The sequence below is a fragment of the Tachyglossus aculeatus genome, chromosome 22, assembly GCF_015852505.1.
Source record: "Tachyglossus aculeatus isolate mTacAcu1 chromosome 22, mTacAcu1.pri, whole genome shotgun sequence".
Taxonomy (NCBI): Eukaryota; Metazoa; Chordata; class Mammalia; order Monotremata; family Tachyglossidae; genus Tachyglossus; species Tachyglossus aculeatus.
In genome coordinates, this window is record NC_052087.1 from 15,177,430 (window position 1) to 15,198,264 (window position 20,835).

General features: G+C 40.9%; 1 protein-coding gene across 5 annotated transcripts in view; it reads right to left on the bottom strand.

Moving 5' to 3' along the window:
- The window catches only part of NELL1 (neural EGFL like 1), a 499,897-nt gene that overhangs the window by 371,546 nt on the left and 107,516 nt on the right, over window positions 1-20,835 (bottom strand). For all 5 annotated transcript variants that reach the window (XM_038764520.1, XM_038764521.1, XM_038764519.1 and 2 more), the window contains 4 exons: window positions 17,954-18,026; window positions 17,393-17,475; window positions 4,744-4,878; window positions 3,850-3,952 (listed from right to left, as the gene is read on the bottom strand). In XM_038764520.1, the coding sequence (XP_038620448.1) occupies window positions 3,850-3,952; window positions 4,744-4,878; window positions 17,393-17,475; window positions 17,954-18,026 (394 nt within the window). The remainder of the gene's footprint in view (window positions 1-3,849; window positions 3,953-4,743; window positions 4,879-17,392; window positions 17,476-17,953; window positions 18,027-20,835) is intronic.

Genomic DNA, 20,835 nt, shown 5'->3' on the forward strand with positions numbered 1-20,835 from the left:
AGCACTTCTGAGCCACCTAAGCATTTATATCCTCAGAATCTCTCACAGGACCTATGTACCTATGTTACATATCTTATTACTTAAGTCCTAACTCATGCACCTATCCCCTTTTTCTATCAATCAATCAATCAAATTTATTGAGTGCTTACTGTGTGCAGAGCATTGTACTAAGCGCTTGGGAAGTACAAGTTGGCAACATATAGAAACGGTCCCTACCCAACAGTGGGCTCACAGTCTAGAATCAGAAGTCTAGCTCACAACTGGCTTCAAAGCTCTCCCTCACCTTGCCCCCTCCTACCTCACCTCCCTTCTCTCCTTCTACAGCCCAGCCCACACACTCCACTCCTCTGCCACTAGCCTCCTCACTGTGCCTCATTCTCGCCTGTCCCACCATCAACCCCTGGCTCACGTTCTACCTCTGGTCTGGAATGCCCTCCCTCCTTACATCCACCAAACTAGTACACTTCCCCCTTGAAAGCCCTACTTAGAGCTCACCTCCTCCAGGAGGCCTTCCCAGACTGGGGCCCCTTTTCCTCTGCTCCTCCTTCCCTCCCCATCGCCCCTACTTCCTCCCTCTATTCTACCCCCTCCCCGCCCTACAGCACTTGTTATTCTATTTATTTATTCTAACTTATTCTATTTATTTTATTAATGATGTGTATATTTCTATAATTCTATTTATTTACATTGATACTACTGATGGCTGTCCACTTGCTTTGTTTTGTTGTCTGCCTCCTCCCTTCTAGACTGTGAGCCCATTGGGCAGGGATTGTCTCCGTTGCTGAATTGTACTTTCCAACTGCTTACTACAGTGCTCTGCACAAAGTAAGTGCTCAATAAATACAATTGAATGAATGAATACTTCCTTCTAGAGCCTGTTTTTATTCATTTTAGAGTTTGTTTCCTCCACTAGATTGTAGTAGACTTGCAGACAGGACTCATGCCTGCTAATTTTATTGAATTCTCTCAAGTACTGAGTACAGTGCTCTCACAATACCACTGATTAACCTGAGTGCCTGAAATGGTCCTTAATTTATTTCCTTAGAAAATGGAACAATGTGGGACAAGGCAGACGATCACGAGCACTTTAATGCCCTGGTGCAGCTCCTAAGGAGATAGACCATGACTCTAAGAATCAGGAGACCTGGATTCTAGTTCAGGCTCTGCATGTAGAAAAATGCCTTCTGGGGCTATGCTATCAGTGGTAGAGAATTCCAAACAAAGAAGTGCCAGGAGCAATCCTTGTGTTGGACAGCTTGGCATCAATGGTGAAAAATAGCTGGCTATTGCAGGAAGACCAGTTTTCCTCATCACTTCTCCACAACGAACCCTGCTTCCAGAGATACTCATCTTGACTTGGAGTAGCAAATACAGGGTCCTCTTAATATCTTTGTCTCTGAAATTCCATGCCCCATTATTGCCATTACAATCCAAACCCTTTGGACATTTGGGATAGGCAAAAATTCCTTCAAATGTGTGCCTGGTTAGAGTAATTCAGGTAAAGAAATCCATTGTTTCTCCAGAAATAGAAGTCCTTGTTTTGAATAAATTCAGGCTAGGAAACCTCACAGTCCCCAGTTCATGAGTACTGAGTTTGGAAGAGTTCAATAAGTACTGTTTGAAGATGATGGGACAATGCTGCTGATGGTGATAATGGCTATATCAGCAAGCTATTCACACTGTTTACACTCCAGGAGTAGCCAACATATAAATTAACAGTATTTATAGAGTATTCACTCTGTCTAGAGCAATCAACAATATTTATTGACTTCTACCTGTGTGGACAGTACATACATTGTCCACACTGAGAAGCAGCGTGGCTCAGTGGAAAGAGCATGGGCTTGAGAGTCAGATGTTATGGGTTCAAATCCTGGCTCAGCTGCTTGTCAGCTCTGTGACTTTGGGCAAGTCAGTTAACTTCTCTGTGCCTCAGTTACCTCATATATAAAATGGGGATTAAGACTGTGAGCTCCATGTGGGACAACCTGATCACCTTGTATCCTCCCCAGCGCTTAGAACAGTGCTTTGCATGCAGTAAGCACTTAACAAATGCCATTATTATTATTATTATTATTATTATACAACAGAGTAGGTAGACATGTTCCCTGCCCTCAAGGAGCTACAGCTTTTGCAAAAACAGATTAAGAAATGAGCAGACACTCTTCATCACAAACTGAATAGCTCTAAACAACACTTCTGAGTTCCTAGAGCAACATCCTGTTTAGCCTGTCATGTAGAATCCATTTCATTCAGCTTTTCTATATCTTTTTTTTTCAGAGACTGAAATTTTGGCTCGTTGTCACCATAATGGGCTGTGCCCAAGAGAATCAATAGCTAAAAGAAGCATCCTTCTTTCTACTATGGAATTTTAAATGGAATATTTGGTGTCCTTCCAGTTTGGAAAGCAATACCTAGCCAAGTAGCAAAGAAAAGCTCAAAGGAAGTATACAAGTAGACAGGAGTGGCTCCCTCCATCACCCTACAGTGTAAGCTATGCCCACCAAACAAAGGCGGAATCTTTTTTAAAGACCGTATGTAATGATTGCCCTCCTAGAACATAGGCTCATATGCTTCGGTCTCTTGCTACTCCATACATCAATTTCCAGGTCCTAAATTTTATGGCCCTTCAAAAGTTTACAGCAATCAAACCCTCTTTTTGTTATTTAACCCAACACCAGAATTGAGAAGCCAACTGTTTCCTGTTTTCAATGGGAAATAGACTGAGCAAATTAAACATATGAATGGTACATCATTTCTAACCTACATTGACACTGGAACTATTCCTCTTCAGTTCTTTTTATCACACTTTCTTATCTTTCACCATCCTTCCCTATATTTCAAATTTTTCTAAATCATGCTTCTTGAAATAAAAGAAAAATTGATTTTAAGTAATTTTATCATACACAGCCCTCTCATCAGTGATTGTCCCAGACATAGCTCATTGCGGTGACAATGAGACAAAATTTCAGTCGATGGAAAAATGATAGAGAAAATCTGAATGAAATTGATTTTATACATCAGAGGCTAACATGAGAGGTTTGCATTGACATGAGAAGCTAACATTGGTCAGCTTCCTATCTTACTAAATGCCCCCAAACCTACCTGAAACTCATCTCACCTGCTTTTAGTTAACAAAATTAAAGATAAAAAGCAGTTCTCTTCCCTGGCTGTGAGACAGCATGGATGGGAATAGAGGTAATAAGATTTTTTCCATAATGCTGGTACCTGGCAACCAGAACTCTGAACAGCTGTTTGATGGGGCCAGGATGGCTCTTTAAAAAGAGACCTCCTGGCTTCCTTAAGCTTTTCCTAACCTAAGTATTTGCTCTCCTACTGCTGATTGTGGAGATTCACTGATCACATACTCTGTGGCTTGCACCTTTCTCATTAACAAAGATTGCAGAGCTCCAGTCCACTGGATTCCTACAGAAAAAAAAATGGCAAATTGAAAGAATAAATCATTTAAACTAGGAGCGGCATGACCTAATGACAAGGCATCGGGCTGGGAGTCAGAAGCTAGGTTCCAATCCTGAGCCCAACATTTGTCTGTTGGTTGATTTGGGGAAATTCACTTAACTTCTTTGTGGCTCAGATTCTTCTTCTGTAAAACCTGTTCTCCACCCCCTTTAGATCATGAGCTCCATGTGGGAGAGGGGCTGTGTCCAATCTGTTTAAACTATATGTATGATAGCACTCAGTGCAGAGCTTGGCACATAGTAAGCACTTAAATAACACAACAATAATAATAATCACAATAATAGTTACAGTAATATTAATGATGTTGTTATAACCTCATGCCGGATTCTTATTCATGATGAACAGAACAGGGAGCTTATTTGCCATACTTACGTCTGCAGGCTTTACAGCATTGGCCTCCGATGTGCACAGGAAGGAAGTCAGGAGAGCAACTGAGAGGGGGACAAGCCATTCTCCTGCATTCCACCACTCCACTCTGAAGAAAACAAACGCAAGTCACCAAACGGTAATGAACCTAACCTCCTCCCAGTAAACCTCTTTAGAGAACTACAAAGAGTATTAGGAATTTCAAAGTCATTCTTGGACTAGAAGTATAATATTTTCTGCCACCCAAAGAACTCCAAACCTATTATTTTTCTGATATAAATCATTTGTCTCTTCCACCTTCCTGTGATGAATTTAGCGTTTTAAGCAGTAAACAAAAGCCATCTTTAAGAGAATATTGCAGCCTCTGTCAATTATCTTTGAGATTTTTAAATCATTTTTCTATTTTCTTGGGCAAACAGGGGCATTCTTCAGATTTTTATCAAATAATTTCGTCTGGGTAATATTTACATTATACTTTTTTGTTCTAAATTTTCCAAATGATAAATACCAACTACAGAGTATGCTCCTTGTTCCCAAGAATGATGTCACAGGGTACCTAGAAATAAAATTAAACCATATTTTTAACCTATTCCTGGGGAAAAAATTCTGAATGTATCCAACCACTGCACATCTGAGAGCAAAAGACGTTTTCCCCCAAACAGAGAGTTCCTTAAGGATGTAATTAGGATGAATGAGAGAGGATTGTCTAGGGACAGCAGATTTTATTTATGAAGTATATACATTAAAAATGGCACTTTTCCAGTATTCCTTCGCAATTGTTCATTCCACCAGTAGGTGAATATTAAAAATGTAATAATTCTCAAAGTTAACATTCTTGAAATAACCTGTATATGCGGCAATTAGATGCCCTATCCCCAAACCTGCTAAGGAAATTCTTACTTTGCATGTGCAATTCCTGCAGTGATCATCTTCTACCCATGAGTCTTTGTCTCGATATATCAGTCCATTTACTTGACAGGTCTTCTCACAATGACAACTTTCCAATTGACTGAGTCTCGTCTCTGCATAATTTAGCTGTAAACCAAAGTTGTGCTTGTAATTTCTGTAATTCAATCCCGCAGTTTTTAAAAGCAAACAAAAAAAACACAGAAAAAAATCCGAACAGTTCATAGATTCTTTGTGGGATTTAATTTTTGTTACACAAGGGGAAATCACACTAAATTGCAGACATATTGGCTCCTATGGTCTAATGAACACCAAATGAGACATTAAACTGTATCTTAGGGACCTTGTAGGTGTTCATAAATATGTGCACCTTCAGCTCAAACTACACATTCAAACACTCATAATGAATGCAATCTCAAGCACTCATTAAAATGTTTACAGGCAATAGAACCATGAACAATGATGTCTCCTTTGCTTTCTCTATTCTTCAAACAGTGATTATGCAGCCTTATATTGAGACATTCAATCACATTTATCAAGCACTTACTGTGTGCAGAGCACTGCACTAAGAGCCTGAAAGAGTACTATATAAAATAAAACATAATTGGTAGACACATTCCCTGCCCATAATGAGTTTATGAGGGACTTAACGTGGTCCTCAGCAGATCAGATTAGGAGGGTAGGAGAAGAACAGAAGAGACAAAATCAAAACTGAGGTCGACATGCCTTAAATTTAGAGAACCAATTTCTGGGTTTCCAGGGAAGGTGGGAACAGAAGTGAAAATCCATAGGTCAGTCAAAATTCCTCTGGGAGATTATGTAAATATTCTGTTTCTTAAAAACAGAAATCTAAACAGTATTTTTAAATGTCTCACCTCTGTCCTCTTTTTCTAATATAAAAATCGATGAAACCAAATGGCCCATCATCAGAGATATTCCAAGAGCCCAGAGGTTTAGGAACTCCTCTATTCTCACAAACCAAATCGAACCCTGAAAGCATAGACTTATGGACTCAGCCCCAGTAGAGAGTATTTTATGGAGAGGAACTATGGCATGGGATTAGACAGCAGTAGTTCCACTTCTTCAACTCTCTCTCCCCCAGATTGGATCCAGAAAAAATGGCCCCATATTAGCCATTTTGTCCTGACTCCATGCTCCCCAGAAACAGCCCTGCCTATCCTCTTCATACTACAGCCAAGTCCTTCTTTCTCCACCATGGAATATGCCTGGGATTGGAAAGCATCATACGGGTATCAAGTCACTGCACTTTAAATTTCTCCATATCTATTTCCTAAACTCTTTGAGTTGCCAATGGAGATGACCCCCTCTAGACTGTAAATTAATTATGGATAGGGAATGTGTCTGCTAATTCCATTGAATTGTACTCTCCCAAGTGGTTAGTACAGTGCTCTACACATAGTAAGTGCTCAATAAATACCATTGATTGACTGATTGATCCCAGTACTTAACGCAGTCAATGTTATGCTAACTCAATATTTGTTTAAATAATAACAACAACAACAACAACGGTATTCAGTAAGCATTTACTATGTGCCCAAGCACTGGGATACATACAAGATAACCAGGATTAAACCCAGCCACTGTCCCACATGAAGTTCACATTCTAAGAAAGAGGAAGAATAGGTATTAAGTCTCCATTTTGCTGATGAAGAAACTGGCACAGGAAAGTTAAGTGATTTGCTCAAGGTCACACAGCAGGCAAATGGATGAGTGGGTATTAGAACTCAGGTCTCCTGACTCCCAGATTCATACTGGTTCCAACAAATTTCCATCAACTTTGGCTTAGTGTACATAGCACAACTCCTGATTAAACATTCAGATAAGAGAAAGCGATAGTATGGACAAATTAAATCCACACACTCAAATCTTCACTCTTGCCATTTTCCCATTTTCCCTTCACCTCCCCAAAGCCTCAAACAAATGCCACTTGGTAACACAAATAATTGTGATATTTGTTGACTGCTTACTATGTGTCATGCACTGTACTAAGCACTGGGGTGGATGCAAGCAATTTGGTTTGGACACAGCACCTGTCCTACGGGGAGCTCACAATCTCCATCCCCATTTTACAGATGAGGTATCTGAGGTCCAGAAAAGTATAGTGACTTGCCCAAGGTCACACAGCAGGTAAGTGGTGGAGCCAGGATTAGAACCCATGATCTTCTGACTCCCAAGATCTATCCACTAATGACTCTGAGTTTCATAGCCTCATCTGCTTCTTTATTTTTCTCAGGAAAGCACTGAAGAACAGTTAGAAATGTCCAACAGGCCGAAAGCAGGAAAAGAGGCACAGACAATTCAAAATTCTTATCCCCACCCAATAATACAAGGTTAGTTGAATTCCAAATGTCCTTGAATTTTTTTCTATGGGCTAGATTTTCAAATGGGAAGTTTTTTCTTAATACTGAAGTTTCCAAAGGGGGACTGGAAGGTTTATTTCCACTAGTGCCATTCAAGAACTAAGAATGTGTGCACCACTTCCTCCTGCCAGCTGTACTGAAGGCATATGCAGATGGTCTGCCTGAGGTCTTATTAGAGACAAAATCACCACTGATTTCCACTTTCTTGGCGCACTCTAACAACTCAGCAAAATTGAAAACAAAAAAGGGAAATCATCCACCTATTCCATTTCCTTTGTGTTAACAGCTCCTTAATTCTTTGGAGAGCAAAAAACCCTTCAGGAAGGAAATGGTATCAGGATGAAAGCACATCACTCTCCAAAACAGGTTACTCAAAGCAGAATATTGTTTCTAAGAAAGAAAACCACTCTGTCTCATTTTTAATATTTTGCCTCAGCATCTGGCATCTAGCTCCCCAAATCATCTTAATGAAAGTGCACTTAGCACAAATTTCCTCTCCGCTCAAAACCTTCCAGTAGTTGCCCATCTCACTTTGCAGGAAACAAACCTCTTGGCCACTGGTTGCAGGCCTCACCAGTACTTTCCATTTTACGTATCACCTCTCTTCACCTGTCGCTCCTCTCCTTTAACTCTTATCTCCTCCCAAACCCTTGCCCACACTGTCCTCCAGCTCTTCCCTATATCCACCAGCCTTTCTCATCTCCAAAACCCTTCTAAAATCCTCTCTCCTTAACAGTTTACATCTACTGATTTACCAGCACATTGAGTCATATGAAATCAACAACACTTGGGAAAGTGCAACAGCAGCATAGGACATGCTAGTCTTCAGGCCACAGTGCTACCACTAAAATGTAAATGAAGAAGACATTTATGCAGCTGTTTCATATTTGGAATTACTTTCACTTTTTTGAATGTTCAATTTGCTTTACTATCATTTTATTTCATCTTTTATCAAAAGCATTTAAAACCAATTTACCACTGTAATAACAGTGGACAAGCCACATACAAAGAGAAAAAGATACTAGACAAAAGCTAATTTTCAAGAGCACTTAATATATAATCTCTCCCTTTTTTCCTGTGCAATCCCTTAACTATAATAAAAGAAAAAAGGAAATGCTAATCAAATAAAAATTACATGTTCTGTCACTGGCATTGTCAAGCTGACTTCATATAAATTCACTTCGAAAAACTATGGGTATCTCACCTACTTGTTCCTCAAAAGCATCTGTAGATCCAAATAGATGGAGCATAAAAATCACAGATCTACAACTTTCCCTTTGTTCAAGTATTTACCTCTAGGACTACATACAAAATCATTTATTTTCAAAAATACAAACTCAGAGAGCAGTGGACGTTTTTTACAGTAATGGGTCAGTGAATTAATTTGAGCATACTAGGTATACAGGATGTGTGTGTTTACTCTTTAAAATGCTTTTAAATGTTTGGCACCTGACATACGGAAGTGAATGGGAAACTTCTATTGTGTTAAACCGTGCACCTTAATTGAAAAAGTACTATTGAGCCCTGTAAAACAATGAAAGCTTCAAAATTAAAAGCATTACAACCAAAAATGCAATTCCAAGTGTAGCTACATTTAGGTAGATTTGTCAGAGATTTAAAGAAAGGAAAAATCAAGAAATTTTCTAACTCTGCTCTCTTGCCTCCCTGAGCATGAGTTTTGAGGACAGGGAGATTGGGAGGTTCTCTAGACACAGAATAGGTGAAACTTCCTTCTGCGTTGCCCTGACTTGGCCCCTTTACTTATTAATTCATTCAATCATATTAACTGAGCACTTACTGTGTGCAGAGCACTGTACTAAGTGCTTGGAAAGTACAATTTGGCAACAGAGACTGTCCCTACCCAACAACGGGCTCACAGTCTAGAAGAGGGAGACATAACAAAACAAAACAAGTAGACAGGTGTCAATACCATCAGAATAGATAAATACGATTATAGATATATACACAACATTAATAAAATATAGTATATATGCACAATAATAATAATAGTAATGGCATCTGTTAAGCACTTACTACATGCAAAGCACTGTTCTAAGCACTGGGGGGATACAAGGTGATCAGGTTGTCCCACATAGGGCTCACAATCTTAATCCCCATTTTACAGATGAGGTAACTGAGGCTCAGAGAAGTTAAGTGACTTGCCCAAGTTCACACAGCAGACATGTGGCAGGGCCAGGATTCAAACCCATGACCTCTGAATCCAAAGCCCATGCTCTTTCCACTAAGCCACACTGCTTCTCTTTGCTGTGGGGAGGGGAAGGGGGCTGGGCAGAGGGAAGGAGCAGGGGTGACAGGGAGGGGAGGAGGAGCAGAGGAAAAGGTGGGGGCTCAGTCTGGGAAGGTCTCCTGGAGGAGGTGAGCTCTCAGTAGGATTTTGAAGGGAGGAAGAGAGATAGTTTGGCGATGTGTGGAGGGAGGGCATTCCAGGCCACAGTTAGGACGTGGGTCAGGGGTCGATGGTGGAACAGGCAAGAACGAGGCACAGTGAGGAAGTTAGCAGCAGAGGAGTGGAGTGTGTGGGTTGGGCTTTAGAAGGACAGAAGGGAGGTGAGGTAGGAGGGGGCAAGGTGATGGAGAGCTTTGAAGCCAACAGTGAGGAATTTTTGCTTCATACAAAGGTTGATAGGCATCCACTGGAGAGTTTTGAGAAGTGGGGTGACATGCCCAGAGCGTTTCTGTAGAAAGATAATTCAGGCAGCAGAGTGAAGTATAGACTGAAGCGGGGAGAGACAGGAGGATGGGAGATCAGAAAGGAGGCTGATGCAGTAATCCAGTTGGGATAGGTTGAGAGATTTTACCAACAAGTTAGTGGTTTGGATGGAGAGGAAAGGGCAGATTTTGGCAATGTTGTGGAGGTGAGACAGGCAGGTTTTGGTGATGGATAGGGTGGGGGGGGGGTGAATGAGAGAGCAGAGTCAAGGATGACACCAAGTTTGCAGGCTTGTGATATGGGAAGGATGGCAGTGTCATCCACAGTGACGGGAAAGTCAGGGAGAGGACAGGGTTTGGGAGGGAAGATAAGGAGCTCAGTCTCGGACGTGTTGAGTTTTGGGTGGCGGGCGGACATCCAGGTGGAAATGTCCTGAAGGCAGAAGGAGATATGAGCTTGGAGGGAGGGAGAGAGAACAGAGGAGGAGATGTAAATTTGGTGTCATCTGCGTAGAGATAATAGTTGAAGCCGTGAGAGCATATGAGTTCACCAAGGGAGTGAGTATAAATAGAGAATAGAAGGGGACTAAGAACTGACCCTTCAGGAACCCCTACAGTAAGAGGATGGTGGGAGAAGAGGAGCCCTGGAAAGAGACTGAGACTGTATGGCCGGGGAGATAAGAGGAGAACCAGGGGAGGACGGAGTCTGTGAAGCCAAGGTTGGATAACGTGTTGATGAGAAGGGGATGGTCCACAGTATCAAAGGCAGCTGAGAGGTCGAGGAGGATCAGGACGGAGTACGAGCCACTGGATTTCGCAAGAAGGAGGTCATTGCTACCTTTGAGAGGGCAGTTTTGGTGGAGTGGAGGGGATGGAAGCCAGATTGGAGGGGGTCTAGGAAAGAGTTCGAGTTGAGGAATTCGAGGCAGTGAGTGTAAATGACTATTTCTAGGAGTTTGGAAAGGAAGGATAGGAGGGAGATAGGGTGATAACTGGAAGGGGCAGTTAGGTCGAGAGGTTTTTCTAGGATGGGGGAGATGTGGTCATGTTTGAAGGCAGAGAGGAGGAGATCACTGGAGAGTGAACAGTTGAAGATGGAAGTTAAGGAGGCGAGGAGGGAAGGGGTGAGAGTTTTTATAAGATGAGAGGGAATGGGGTCTGAAGCACAGGTGGATGGGGTGGCACTTGAGAGGAGGAAGGAGATCTCATCTGAAGTTACTGCTGGGAAGGATGGGAAAGTGGAGGAGAGGGTTGAGAGTTGGGGGGGGATGAAGAAGGGGGAAAAGTTTCCCCCTTTTAGACTGTGAGCCCAATGTTGGGTAGGGACTGTCTCTATATGTTGCCAATTTGTACTTACCAAGCGCTTAGTACAGTGCTCTGCACATAGTAAGCGCTCAATAAATACGATTGATGATGATGAAGTGGGAGGGGTGATTTTGGGGAGCTCAGACATGATGGTGTTAATTGTCCTAATGAAGTAGGTGCCCTGATCATTGGAGGTGAGGGATGCAGGAGAGGGAGGAGCAGGGGGCCTGAGGAGGGAGTTAAATGTCCAGAATTAGTGTAATTTATTTATTTATATTAATGTCTGTCTTCTCTTCTAAACTGTAAGATCACGGTGGGCAGGAAATATGTCCATTCATCATTATATTGTAGTCTCCCATACATTTAGTGCAGTGCTTTTCACATAGTAAGCACTCAATGAATATGACAATGAATGAATGAAAGGTGAAAGAGAAGAATCATGGGAATGGAAGTAGGGACTACCTAACTTTCCTTCTATTATCTCTGGCAAGGAAGACCTATAACTGCTGCTTGGATACCTGTCATTTCATTCACACTGATTTACACTCAAAAAGCTACAGAAACCCTCAGGATACTACCTTAAACTTGCCTATATGGTCATTTAGTAATTGAGACTTTTGTTTATTCATTTGACATTTTTTTACCCTTATCTATAGTTCAAATTCCACTCTTCTCACAATATTTTTTCTGATATTTGTCACTAGGATATTTAATCATGCCATTTCCACCTCCTGCCCATCAGACACCCATGAATTAAAGACAACTGTATTTAGAATCTGGGAGAATACAATAGAAGTAAAATATACAGTCTCTCAAGAAGTTTATAATTGAATGAAGGACACTGGCAAAAATAATTTACAAATTCTGAAAGCAAGGACAACAACAGGGGTGAAATAGGTATTTATATAACTGAATATATATAATGCATAAGTATTGAGGATGGTTTAAAATGCATACATACTAAAGGTAGCTTTTGAGTAAGTATGACTTGGGGTATTGGGGTTTCAACTGGGAAGATTTCCTGGAGGAGGTGGGATTTTTAGGAAGACTTTTTAGAAAGGGAGAGTTCTGTTCTTGGGGATCTGGAAAACAGGAAGTTCCGGGCAAGATAAATTTAATAAGCCAGGAGTTTTAGGCTGTAGGCAGGAGAGACAAGAGTGATTTTGAGCTTGGGTGAGAGTGAAATGAGGAGAGCGGAGAGTGAGGTGAGCTTGGATGGAATGAAGGGAGGAAGTTAAGGAAGACTGGATGAAGAGAGCCACTATACAAGATAGGGAAACCTGATGAAAAACAATGGTAAGGTGTTCTGGCTTGATCTGAGTGAAATAAGCAGCTATTGGACCTGACTAACTTATATCTAACTCAGCACTTAGAATAGTGCTTGACACATAGTAAGCACTTGAACAAATACCATTATTATTACTGCTATTATTATTGGAGGTTGATAAGGAGTGGAGACTAATGGGTAAAGTGGCATTTCAAGATGATGATATGGACAGCAGCAGGAAGTATAGAGTGCAGGAGAGGGAGACTGTTGTTTGGGACTCTAGAGAAGCATTCGGTACTGTAGCATAATGTGATATAATCAGAGATTTGAACCAGTATAATAGCTACTGGGTGGAGAGGAAGGGCCAGATTCATGAATTATTTTGGAAGTAGGGACAGCTGGATAGAAGCTAGTTATTTCCAAAAGTATCACACAGACCAATTTCTTTAATCTCTGCCACCTGCCAAGTTGTCACAAAGGAGTCACTCTATCCCTGAATGCCAAAGGAAAATATGACCTGGACAAAAAAAAAATGCAATTTTTTTTTTCCTCTTGTAATAAGTTGCTTATCCCAAGATCAGTAATCGTGTATTTTATATGGACCCGGATGGAGAGACACTCATATTCTCCAATTTGCACTTGCAGGAAAACAGAAAATTTTAAAAATGCAAAGGTAGATTACATCACTTCTTATGGCAATGGCTGATGCTAATTATTTTAGGTATGGAGAAAGCACTCTTTCTTACTCAGGTCTTCACAGGCATACAAAATTCGGAGTTGCAGGTCAGGGCTGTAACCTCAGAGATCACTGTTCAAAGGACCAATCTGTCCATATTCTGTCCACAGTCTCCAAATAAAGCTTCATCTAACCTACCTGCACTCCTCCTAGACAATGTTATTGCTATGATTAAGCACAACATGGCCCTAGGAAAATGTTTTAGAGTATGAAGAAAAGCATTCTTCAAATGCAATAGAATAAGAAACAAAAGGGCACCCTTTGTGCTGCGGTATGAGAACTTGTAATGTGAATGGCATATTTCTTGGTCCAGAAATTTGATGAAAGCATAAAACACAATTAATAGTGTTTAGATCATGCTGCTGCATACAATAAGTAATAGGAGACTACTTATCCCCCAAGTAGGGAATCAAAATAATTACCTATGTTTCACATTTCCATCAGAAACATGAACTAAAAAGCTAACCCTTCAATACCCAGAAGGCAAAGCCTAGCCAAGGTGTCTGTTTGCGTCTCTCTCACTCCATAAAGAATCTGCATTAAAGTTACTGTACACACTAGGCTACCTTTCTACATACATGCAACTGTGGTGAATGAGCAACCATTTTAGGCTTCGTAAAAGTACCCAAAGAAACCCCCATCTACATCAACCCTGCAAACACAGTACAAAAGGGTCTAGACCACTAAAATGCCTTCCATTCCATCAGTTGTCCCATAATCCTTTCCTTTCATTCATTCATTTGTATTTACTGTTTACTGTATGCAGAGCACTGTACTAAATAAGTGCTTGGAAGTATAATTTGGCAACAGATAGAGACAGTCCCTACAATGCAATGGGCTCACAGTTTAGAAGGGGGAGACAGACAACAAAACAAAACAAGTAGACAGGCACCAAAAGCATCAAAATAGATATACACAATTATAGATAAACACACACATCATTGATAAATAGAATAATCAATATGTACAAGTATACACAAGTTCTATGGGGTGGGGAAGGGGATAAAGCAGAGGGAGGGATTAGGGGTGATGGGGAAGGGAGGAGTAGCAGAAGACAAGGGGGGTTCAGTCTGGGAAGGCCTTCTGGAGGAGGTGAGCTTTCAGTAGGGTTTTGAAGGGGGGAAGAGAGCTAGTTTGGCAGATGTGATGTGAGGAGAGAGGACATGTCAGAGGTGGGCCAGGGATCAATGGCGGAACAGGCAAGAACGAGGCACAGTGAGGAGGTTAGCGGCAGAGGACTGGAGTGTGTGGGCTGGGCTGTAGAAGGAGAGAAGGGAGGTGACGTAGGAGGGGGCAAGGTGATGGAGAGCTTTGAAGCCAATAGTGAGGAGTTTCTGCTTCATATGAAGGTTGACAGGCATCCACTGGAGATTTTTGAGGAGTGGGGTGACATGCCCAGAGCGTCTCTGTAGAAAGATAATCCAAGCAGCAGAGTGAAGTATAGACTGAAGCAGGGAGAGACAGGAGGTTGGAAGATCAGAAAGGATGCTGATGCAGTAATCCAGTCAGGATAGGATGAATGATTGTACCAACAAGGTAGCAGTTTGGATGGAGAGGAAAGGGCAGATCTTGGTAATATTGTGAAGGTGAGATGGGCAGGTTTTGGTGACAGGGTGTGTTGGGTGAATGAGAGAGCAGAGTCAAGGATGACACCAAGGTTGCAGGCTTGTGAGACAGGAAGGATGGCAGTGTCATCCACAGTGAAGGGAGAGTCAGGGAGAGGACAGGGTTTCGGAGGGAAGATTAGGAGCTCAGTCCTGGACATGTTGAGTTTTGGGTGGAAGGTGAACATTCTGGTGGAGATGTCCTGAAGGCAGGAGGAAATACGAACCTGGAGGGAGGGAGAGAGAACAGGGGAGGAGATGTAGACTTGGGTATCATCTGCGAAGAGATGATAGTTGCAGCCATGGGAGCGAATGAGTGAGTATAGATGGAGAACAGAAGGGGACCAAGAACTGACCCTTGAGGAACCCCTACAGTTAGCGGATGGGAGCGGGAAGAGGAGCTCACGAAGGAGACTGAGAATGAACGGCCAGAGAGATAAGAGGAGAATCAGAGGAGGACGGAGTCCACGAAGCCAAAGTAGAATAACATTTTGAGGAGAAGGGGATGGTCCACAGTGTCAAAGGCAGCTGAGTGGTCGAGGAGGATTAGGACAGAGTAGGAGCCATTGGATTTAGCAAGGAGATAATTGGTGACCTTTGAGAAGGCAGTTTTGGTGGAGTGGAGGGGATGGAAGCCAGATTGGAAGGGGTCCAGAAGAGAGTTGGAGTTGAGAAATTCGAGGCAGCGAATGTAGAGGACTTGCTCAAGGATTTTAGAGAGAAAGCGTAGGAGGGAGATGGGGCAATAGCTGGAGGGGTGCAGTGGGGTCAAGAGAAGGTTTTTTTAGAATGGGGGAGAGTGGGCATGTTTGAAGGCAGAGGGGAAGATTCCATTGGAGAGTGAGCAGTTGAAAATGGAAGATAAAGTGGGGAGGAGGGAAGGGGTGAGAGTTTTTATAAGGTGTGAGGGAATGAGGTCTGAAGCCCAGATGGAGGGGGTGGCACTTGAGAGGGAGGACATTTCCTCTGAAGATACTGCTGGGAAGGGTGGGAAAGTAGAGGAGGGGCTCAAGAGCATGGCATCTGGGGCAGTGAGCCTGAGCAATCTGAATGCTGGGTGTGGAACAGTCTCCTGGACACAGCAATAACAACAACCCTTAGTTATATTAAAACTTCTCTTTTGTGGTCTTTGAACCTATGCTTATTTTCATATGCAGCACACCAAGCAAGGTTGCCTCGAAGTGGAGGCAAGGAGTCCGGGACAACTGACGTGGATTTTCTTTTACAGACTCTAAATTCTGCTCACCACCAATGTTGGACAATGGCACATCGCACCTGAGTCCTTCTACTGCTGACACTTCTATCGCTGTCACCTCTCTGTCCCTTGTCTCCTGGCTAAACTCCTGACAGCACAAAGCCTCTCTTCTCTAGGAGAGATACACAAAACTGATGTGAATTCCCCAAGGCACTTTTGAATGGAATATCAGTGTTCTTGGGCACTGGTAACTGGGTGCCCTCCGCACAGTTGAAAGGGTGGAATTATGACACAGTAATGAGCCATGTCCCTCTGATTGGCTCCTGCAGATAGGATCTGATTGATTGGAACATCTGCTGCTCATACAAATCTGTTTCCTTCTTGTCGGTAACTAACATAGTTTAAACCACTTAGATAACAGATGAGGTGGTAAGAACCTGATGCCACTTAGCCAGGCACCTTGGAGGACTTCACCAAATAAAAAGGTCACAGTTCAAAAGGATGATAATCTTTCCTGGAACTCCCCATCTTAGAATGCTGCTAGTGTTTAGGACAGTTTTGAGGGGGAGGTTGATTACTGGTTTAGAGGGGGTGGTTCTGGTTTTAAAATCCCATTTCCTGAGAGATGTGGGGACTCTGTGAGGGGCACTGTCTCCAAATGGTCCACCCTTAGGAGGGAATGACAACAAATGACAAAATATCACCACTTTCTACTTAACAATATGATATAAATCCTCGTGTCTCATTTAAGCTTTGAACATGTTTGTCTCAAGTAGGCTTTGTCTTTTTCACAGTTACTTGCTAGTTGCTACTTGATAGCTCTCCTGAATGTAACTTTGGCCAATAAAAGTGACAGATTAATTCTTGCAATCTTTGTTCAATAAAATTTTCCTTAGAATAAATGACATGGTACCTTAATCGTTCTACAGAATAAATAAATTCACCTCCATTTAATGGCAGAATTAAAATCAAATTGTGCAAATAACAGCCCTGGAACCTTCCATAATCATGCTTATCCAATAGCAGAAATAGGTTTTTCCTTATCACTAACACACACTCAAGAATGTAAATATTGCACAAGTCCATCCAATAACCCTTTCTGGTTATTAGATAATTTCATTTGGAGGCAAAAATCAGTTAGCATTCAAACAGCAGTCATCATGTGTAACCATTGTTATATAGTGTTTTTATTTTCCATATAGTACAAAAAATATCACTGTGCTATGTAGCATGGGAATCTACCTCTCTATGGATTATATCTCACTTCCAAACGCAAGTCAACAAGCATTTTGATGACGTTTAGTAGCATTATTGAAGCTAATGGTTACATCTACTACAGGTAGCCCCATTGGCAGTAGAAATAAAACATTTTTATAGGAACAACCACCAGATGCCAAGGATAAGAGTGCTTCCATTATACTAAATCAGTCTAAATTCAAGGTGGAATGAGAAACTGAATGAGACGTGAGAAATTCAGGTACCTACTTTTGCAGTCATTTTGGCCAAAAGCTCTTGCAAATCCATTATTCCTTGCACCAGGCTTAAGAAATCACTGCAGGTTGGACATGCTCAATAAAGAAAATGAAAAAGAAAAACCTATAAGCACAAAGTCTCTGGTTCAGCAAAAACAGCATCCATTTGGTTATTGATGTTTTTTTTTTCAGGATAAAATACTGCAAGATTTCAGATCCAAAACTTTCAGAAATAGCAAAGAGAAAGAATGAACACTTAACTGAATTGTGGAGGAACCACCCAGAAGCATTTCTTAAAAGGTAAAAAAAGTCCTAATTTTTATTTAGGGTGACAGAGTACTAGACATAGTTCAGAACATACTGTTCGGGTAGGGCAATAGGATTTGAGGAGGAAATCAGAAAATGAGGCAAATGGCTAAATGCTATTTCTACTATGAAAGCAACATTTATGCATTTTGCAGTAGAGTCTACATAAAGAAGATGCAGTATGGTGCTTAAATATCTTTATCATAGCTGGAAACAGTTAATACAATATTTAAATCCATAATACCAAGGTAAATACATTGCTACTTACTGCGATTCAGGTTAGGGCATTGTGTTATATATCCATTAGGCATAAAGATGATTTTCACATCTTGAATGATACCCTTTGAAACAGAAGAAATAACAGGTAATAAAGATTATAGTCATACAGTTAAAACCGAACAAGCTTATTCACAAGCTCATTCCTGTGGCACAGTGGATAGCTGATAAGATAAACTTTTTTTAGAAAGCTATAACACACACATACTCTTAACATTGCACCTCCACAAATTTGTAAATATTCATTATGTTAGACAAAACACAAATTTGTAAACATTCATTATGTAAGACAAAACACAACCATTTACTATCTAATTCTAATCAGTTGTTTGCACCAATGTTCTAACAATAACAATAAGTGTTTGTTAGGTACTTTACTCTGCACCAAGCACTTTAATAACTGCAAGATTAGATATAATATTATCAGGCTGGGCACAGTCCGTCTCTCATATGGTACAGGACAACAGGTATTTAATTCCCATTTTAAGGATGATGAAATTTGAGGTACAGAGATGTTAAATTGACTTGTCCAAAGCAGCAGGTAAGTGACATAGCAGGGATTAGAACCTGGATCCTCTGGCTTCCAGGCACATGCTCTTTCCACTAGACCATATTGATTCCTAAATTCTGCTAAATTTTTTTATGATTTAAAAAAGATTACAAGTTCTTAGTTAGTGGTAGTCATCAGAGCTTAGTGTTACAAGATGATGATTCACAGCAAAAAAACGTGGAAAAGAAGAGAAGCACAATAGTTTAAACTGTTCATCTGGATTAACTGAGCCAAGGAAATAGAAAAAAGTTGTTAATAAATTTCTAACACCATATTCTTCCTCTTCAGTTAATTACTGGAGTAACTTTGCAGTGAATTCCAGGAATTATTTGGTATAGTACATCACTGTGAGACAGTGAGAGGAACTGTGGTTCTCTGCATCTCCTGCTAAATCTGGAAAAACACTTCTAATTTCAGAAGAAATTCATCATGATTGCCATTTTGCAGTGAAAATATTGATCTGGCTGTTGGATATTTTCTAATTGAAATGTAAGATACTTTTTTTCAGATTTAATGAAAGAAATATTACAGAACAGATGGAAGATGTGCTAACTAGTTCAGAATATTGAGCTTAATCTATAAATGAAATATATACCTAAAATAGTGCTAAAAGTCTCAAATGGGGTAACATTTAACATTTATGTATTCATTTCTACAATAGCAGAATATAATCAACAACTGCTGCTTCCTTCTTATTTCAAGATCAAATATTACCTGAAAATATTAATAGAAATAATATCACAGTACCTCTTTCCCAGAATTATATACATTTATTAACCTTTTCATCTGTGAGAAAGATGAAAGTGTTACAATTAAGAGGAGAAGACATAACGCCCTGTGGGAAACTGCAAATTGTTTCTCAATATTAATTTATAATCTCTTACTGGCATCACTAGCAGACAACTAATGAACTTCATTCTTTAGCGAATATCATTCTATACTGAATTAATCACTTTCAGAGTAATCCCCTCCAATTTGGAGGCCAGACTGTTCTTTCAGGAAACAAAGGCACTATTCTGAGTATTGTGCAATGAATGGTTATTATTATTACTATTATTATTATTGAGAAGCATCATGGCCTAGGGTAAAGAGCATGGTCCTGGGAGTTGGAGGGCGTGGATTCTAATTCCAACTATGCCATATGTCCACTGTGTGACCTTGGGCAAGTCACTCAACTGTTCTGTGCTTCAGTTATCTCACAAATGGAGATTAAGACTGGGAGCATCATGTGGTACAGGGACTGTGTCCAACCTTGATTACCTTTGTATCTACCCCAGCATTAGAACAGTGCTTGGCACATAGTAAGTGCTTAACAAATATCACAGTGATTATCATTAGTATTATTGTTATCATTATTATTGTATTTGTTAAGTGCTTACCATGTGTAAAGCACTGTTTCTAAGTGCTGGAGTAGATACAAGGTGGTCAGGTCAATCACAGTCTCCGCCTAACGTGGGGCTCACTAACAGGAGGAAGACCAGGTACTGAATCCCCATTTTACCTCTGAGGAAACTGAGGCACAGATAAGTTAAATGACTTGCCAAAGTTCTCACAATGAGGCAAATGTCAGAAGTGAGATTAGAACCCAGGAACTCTGACTCCCCACTCCCTGGTCTTTTGACTAGGCCGTGCTGCTGTGTGCTGACCACTATACTAAGCTCTTGGAAACATATAACAGAGTTACTGCAATGTCATGAAGGTTCCAGTAAAATATAATAAGGACCAACGATACAACTAAGACTATGTATTCCTATCAAAGGCAATTTCACAAGGCTTTGAGAGAAACTGGTCTGTGGGATGTGGGCAGGGAACATGTCCACCAACTCTGTTGTACTCTCCCAAGGCTTAGAACAATGCTCTGAACACTGTAAGCACTAAATAAATACCACTGATGGACTGATTGAAAATAAGCACATCTATTTGTTATATAATAATAATAATAATAATGGCATTTATTAAGCGCTTACTATGTGCAGAGCACTGTTCTAAGCGCTGGGGAGGTTACAAGATGATCAGCTTGTCCCACGGGGGGCTCACAATCCTATTCCCCATTTTACAGATGAGGGAACTGAGGCACAGAGAAGTGAAGTGACTTGCCCAAAGTCACACAGCTGACAATTGGTAGAGCCGGGATTCCAACCCATGAACTCTGACTCCAAAGCCCAGGCTCTTTCCACTGAGCCACGCTGCTTCCCGTATATTATATAATATAGTTTGCTGAAACATGCTTATAGGCAACCATAAAGGTATTCTAAAAATTTCCCCTCTGACTTAAAAAAAAAAAAAAAATCAATCATCCAAAACTCACATGCAGAACAAGATTC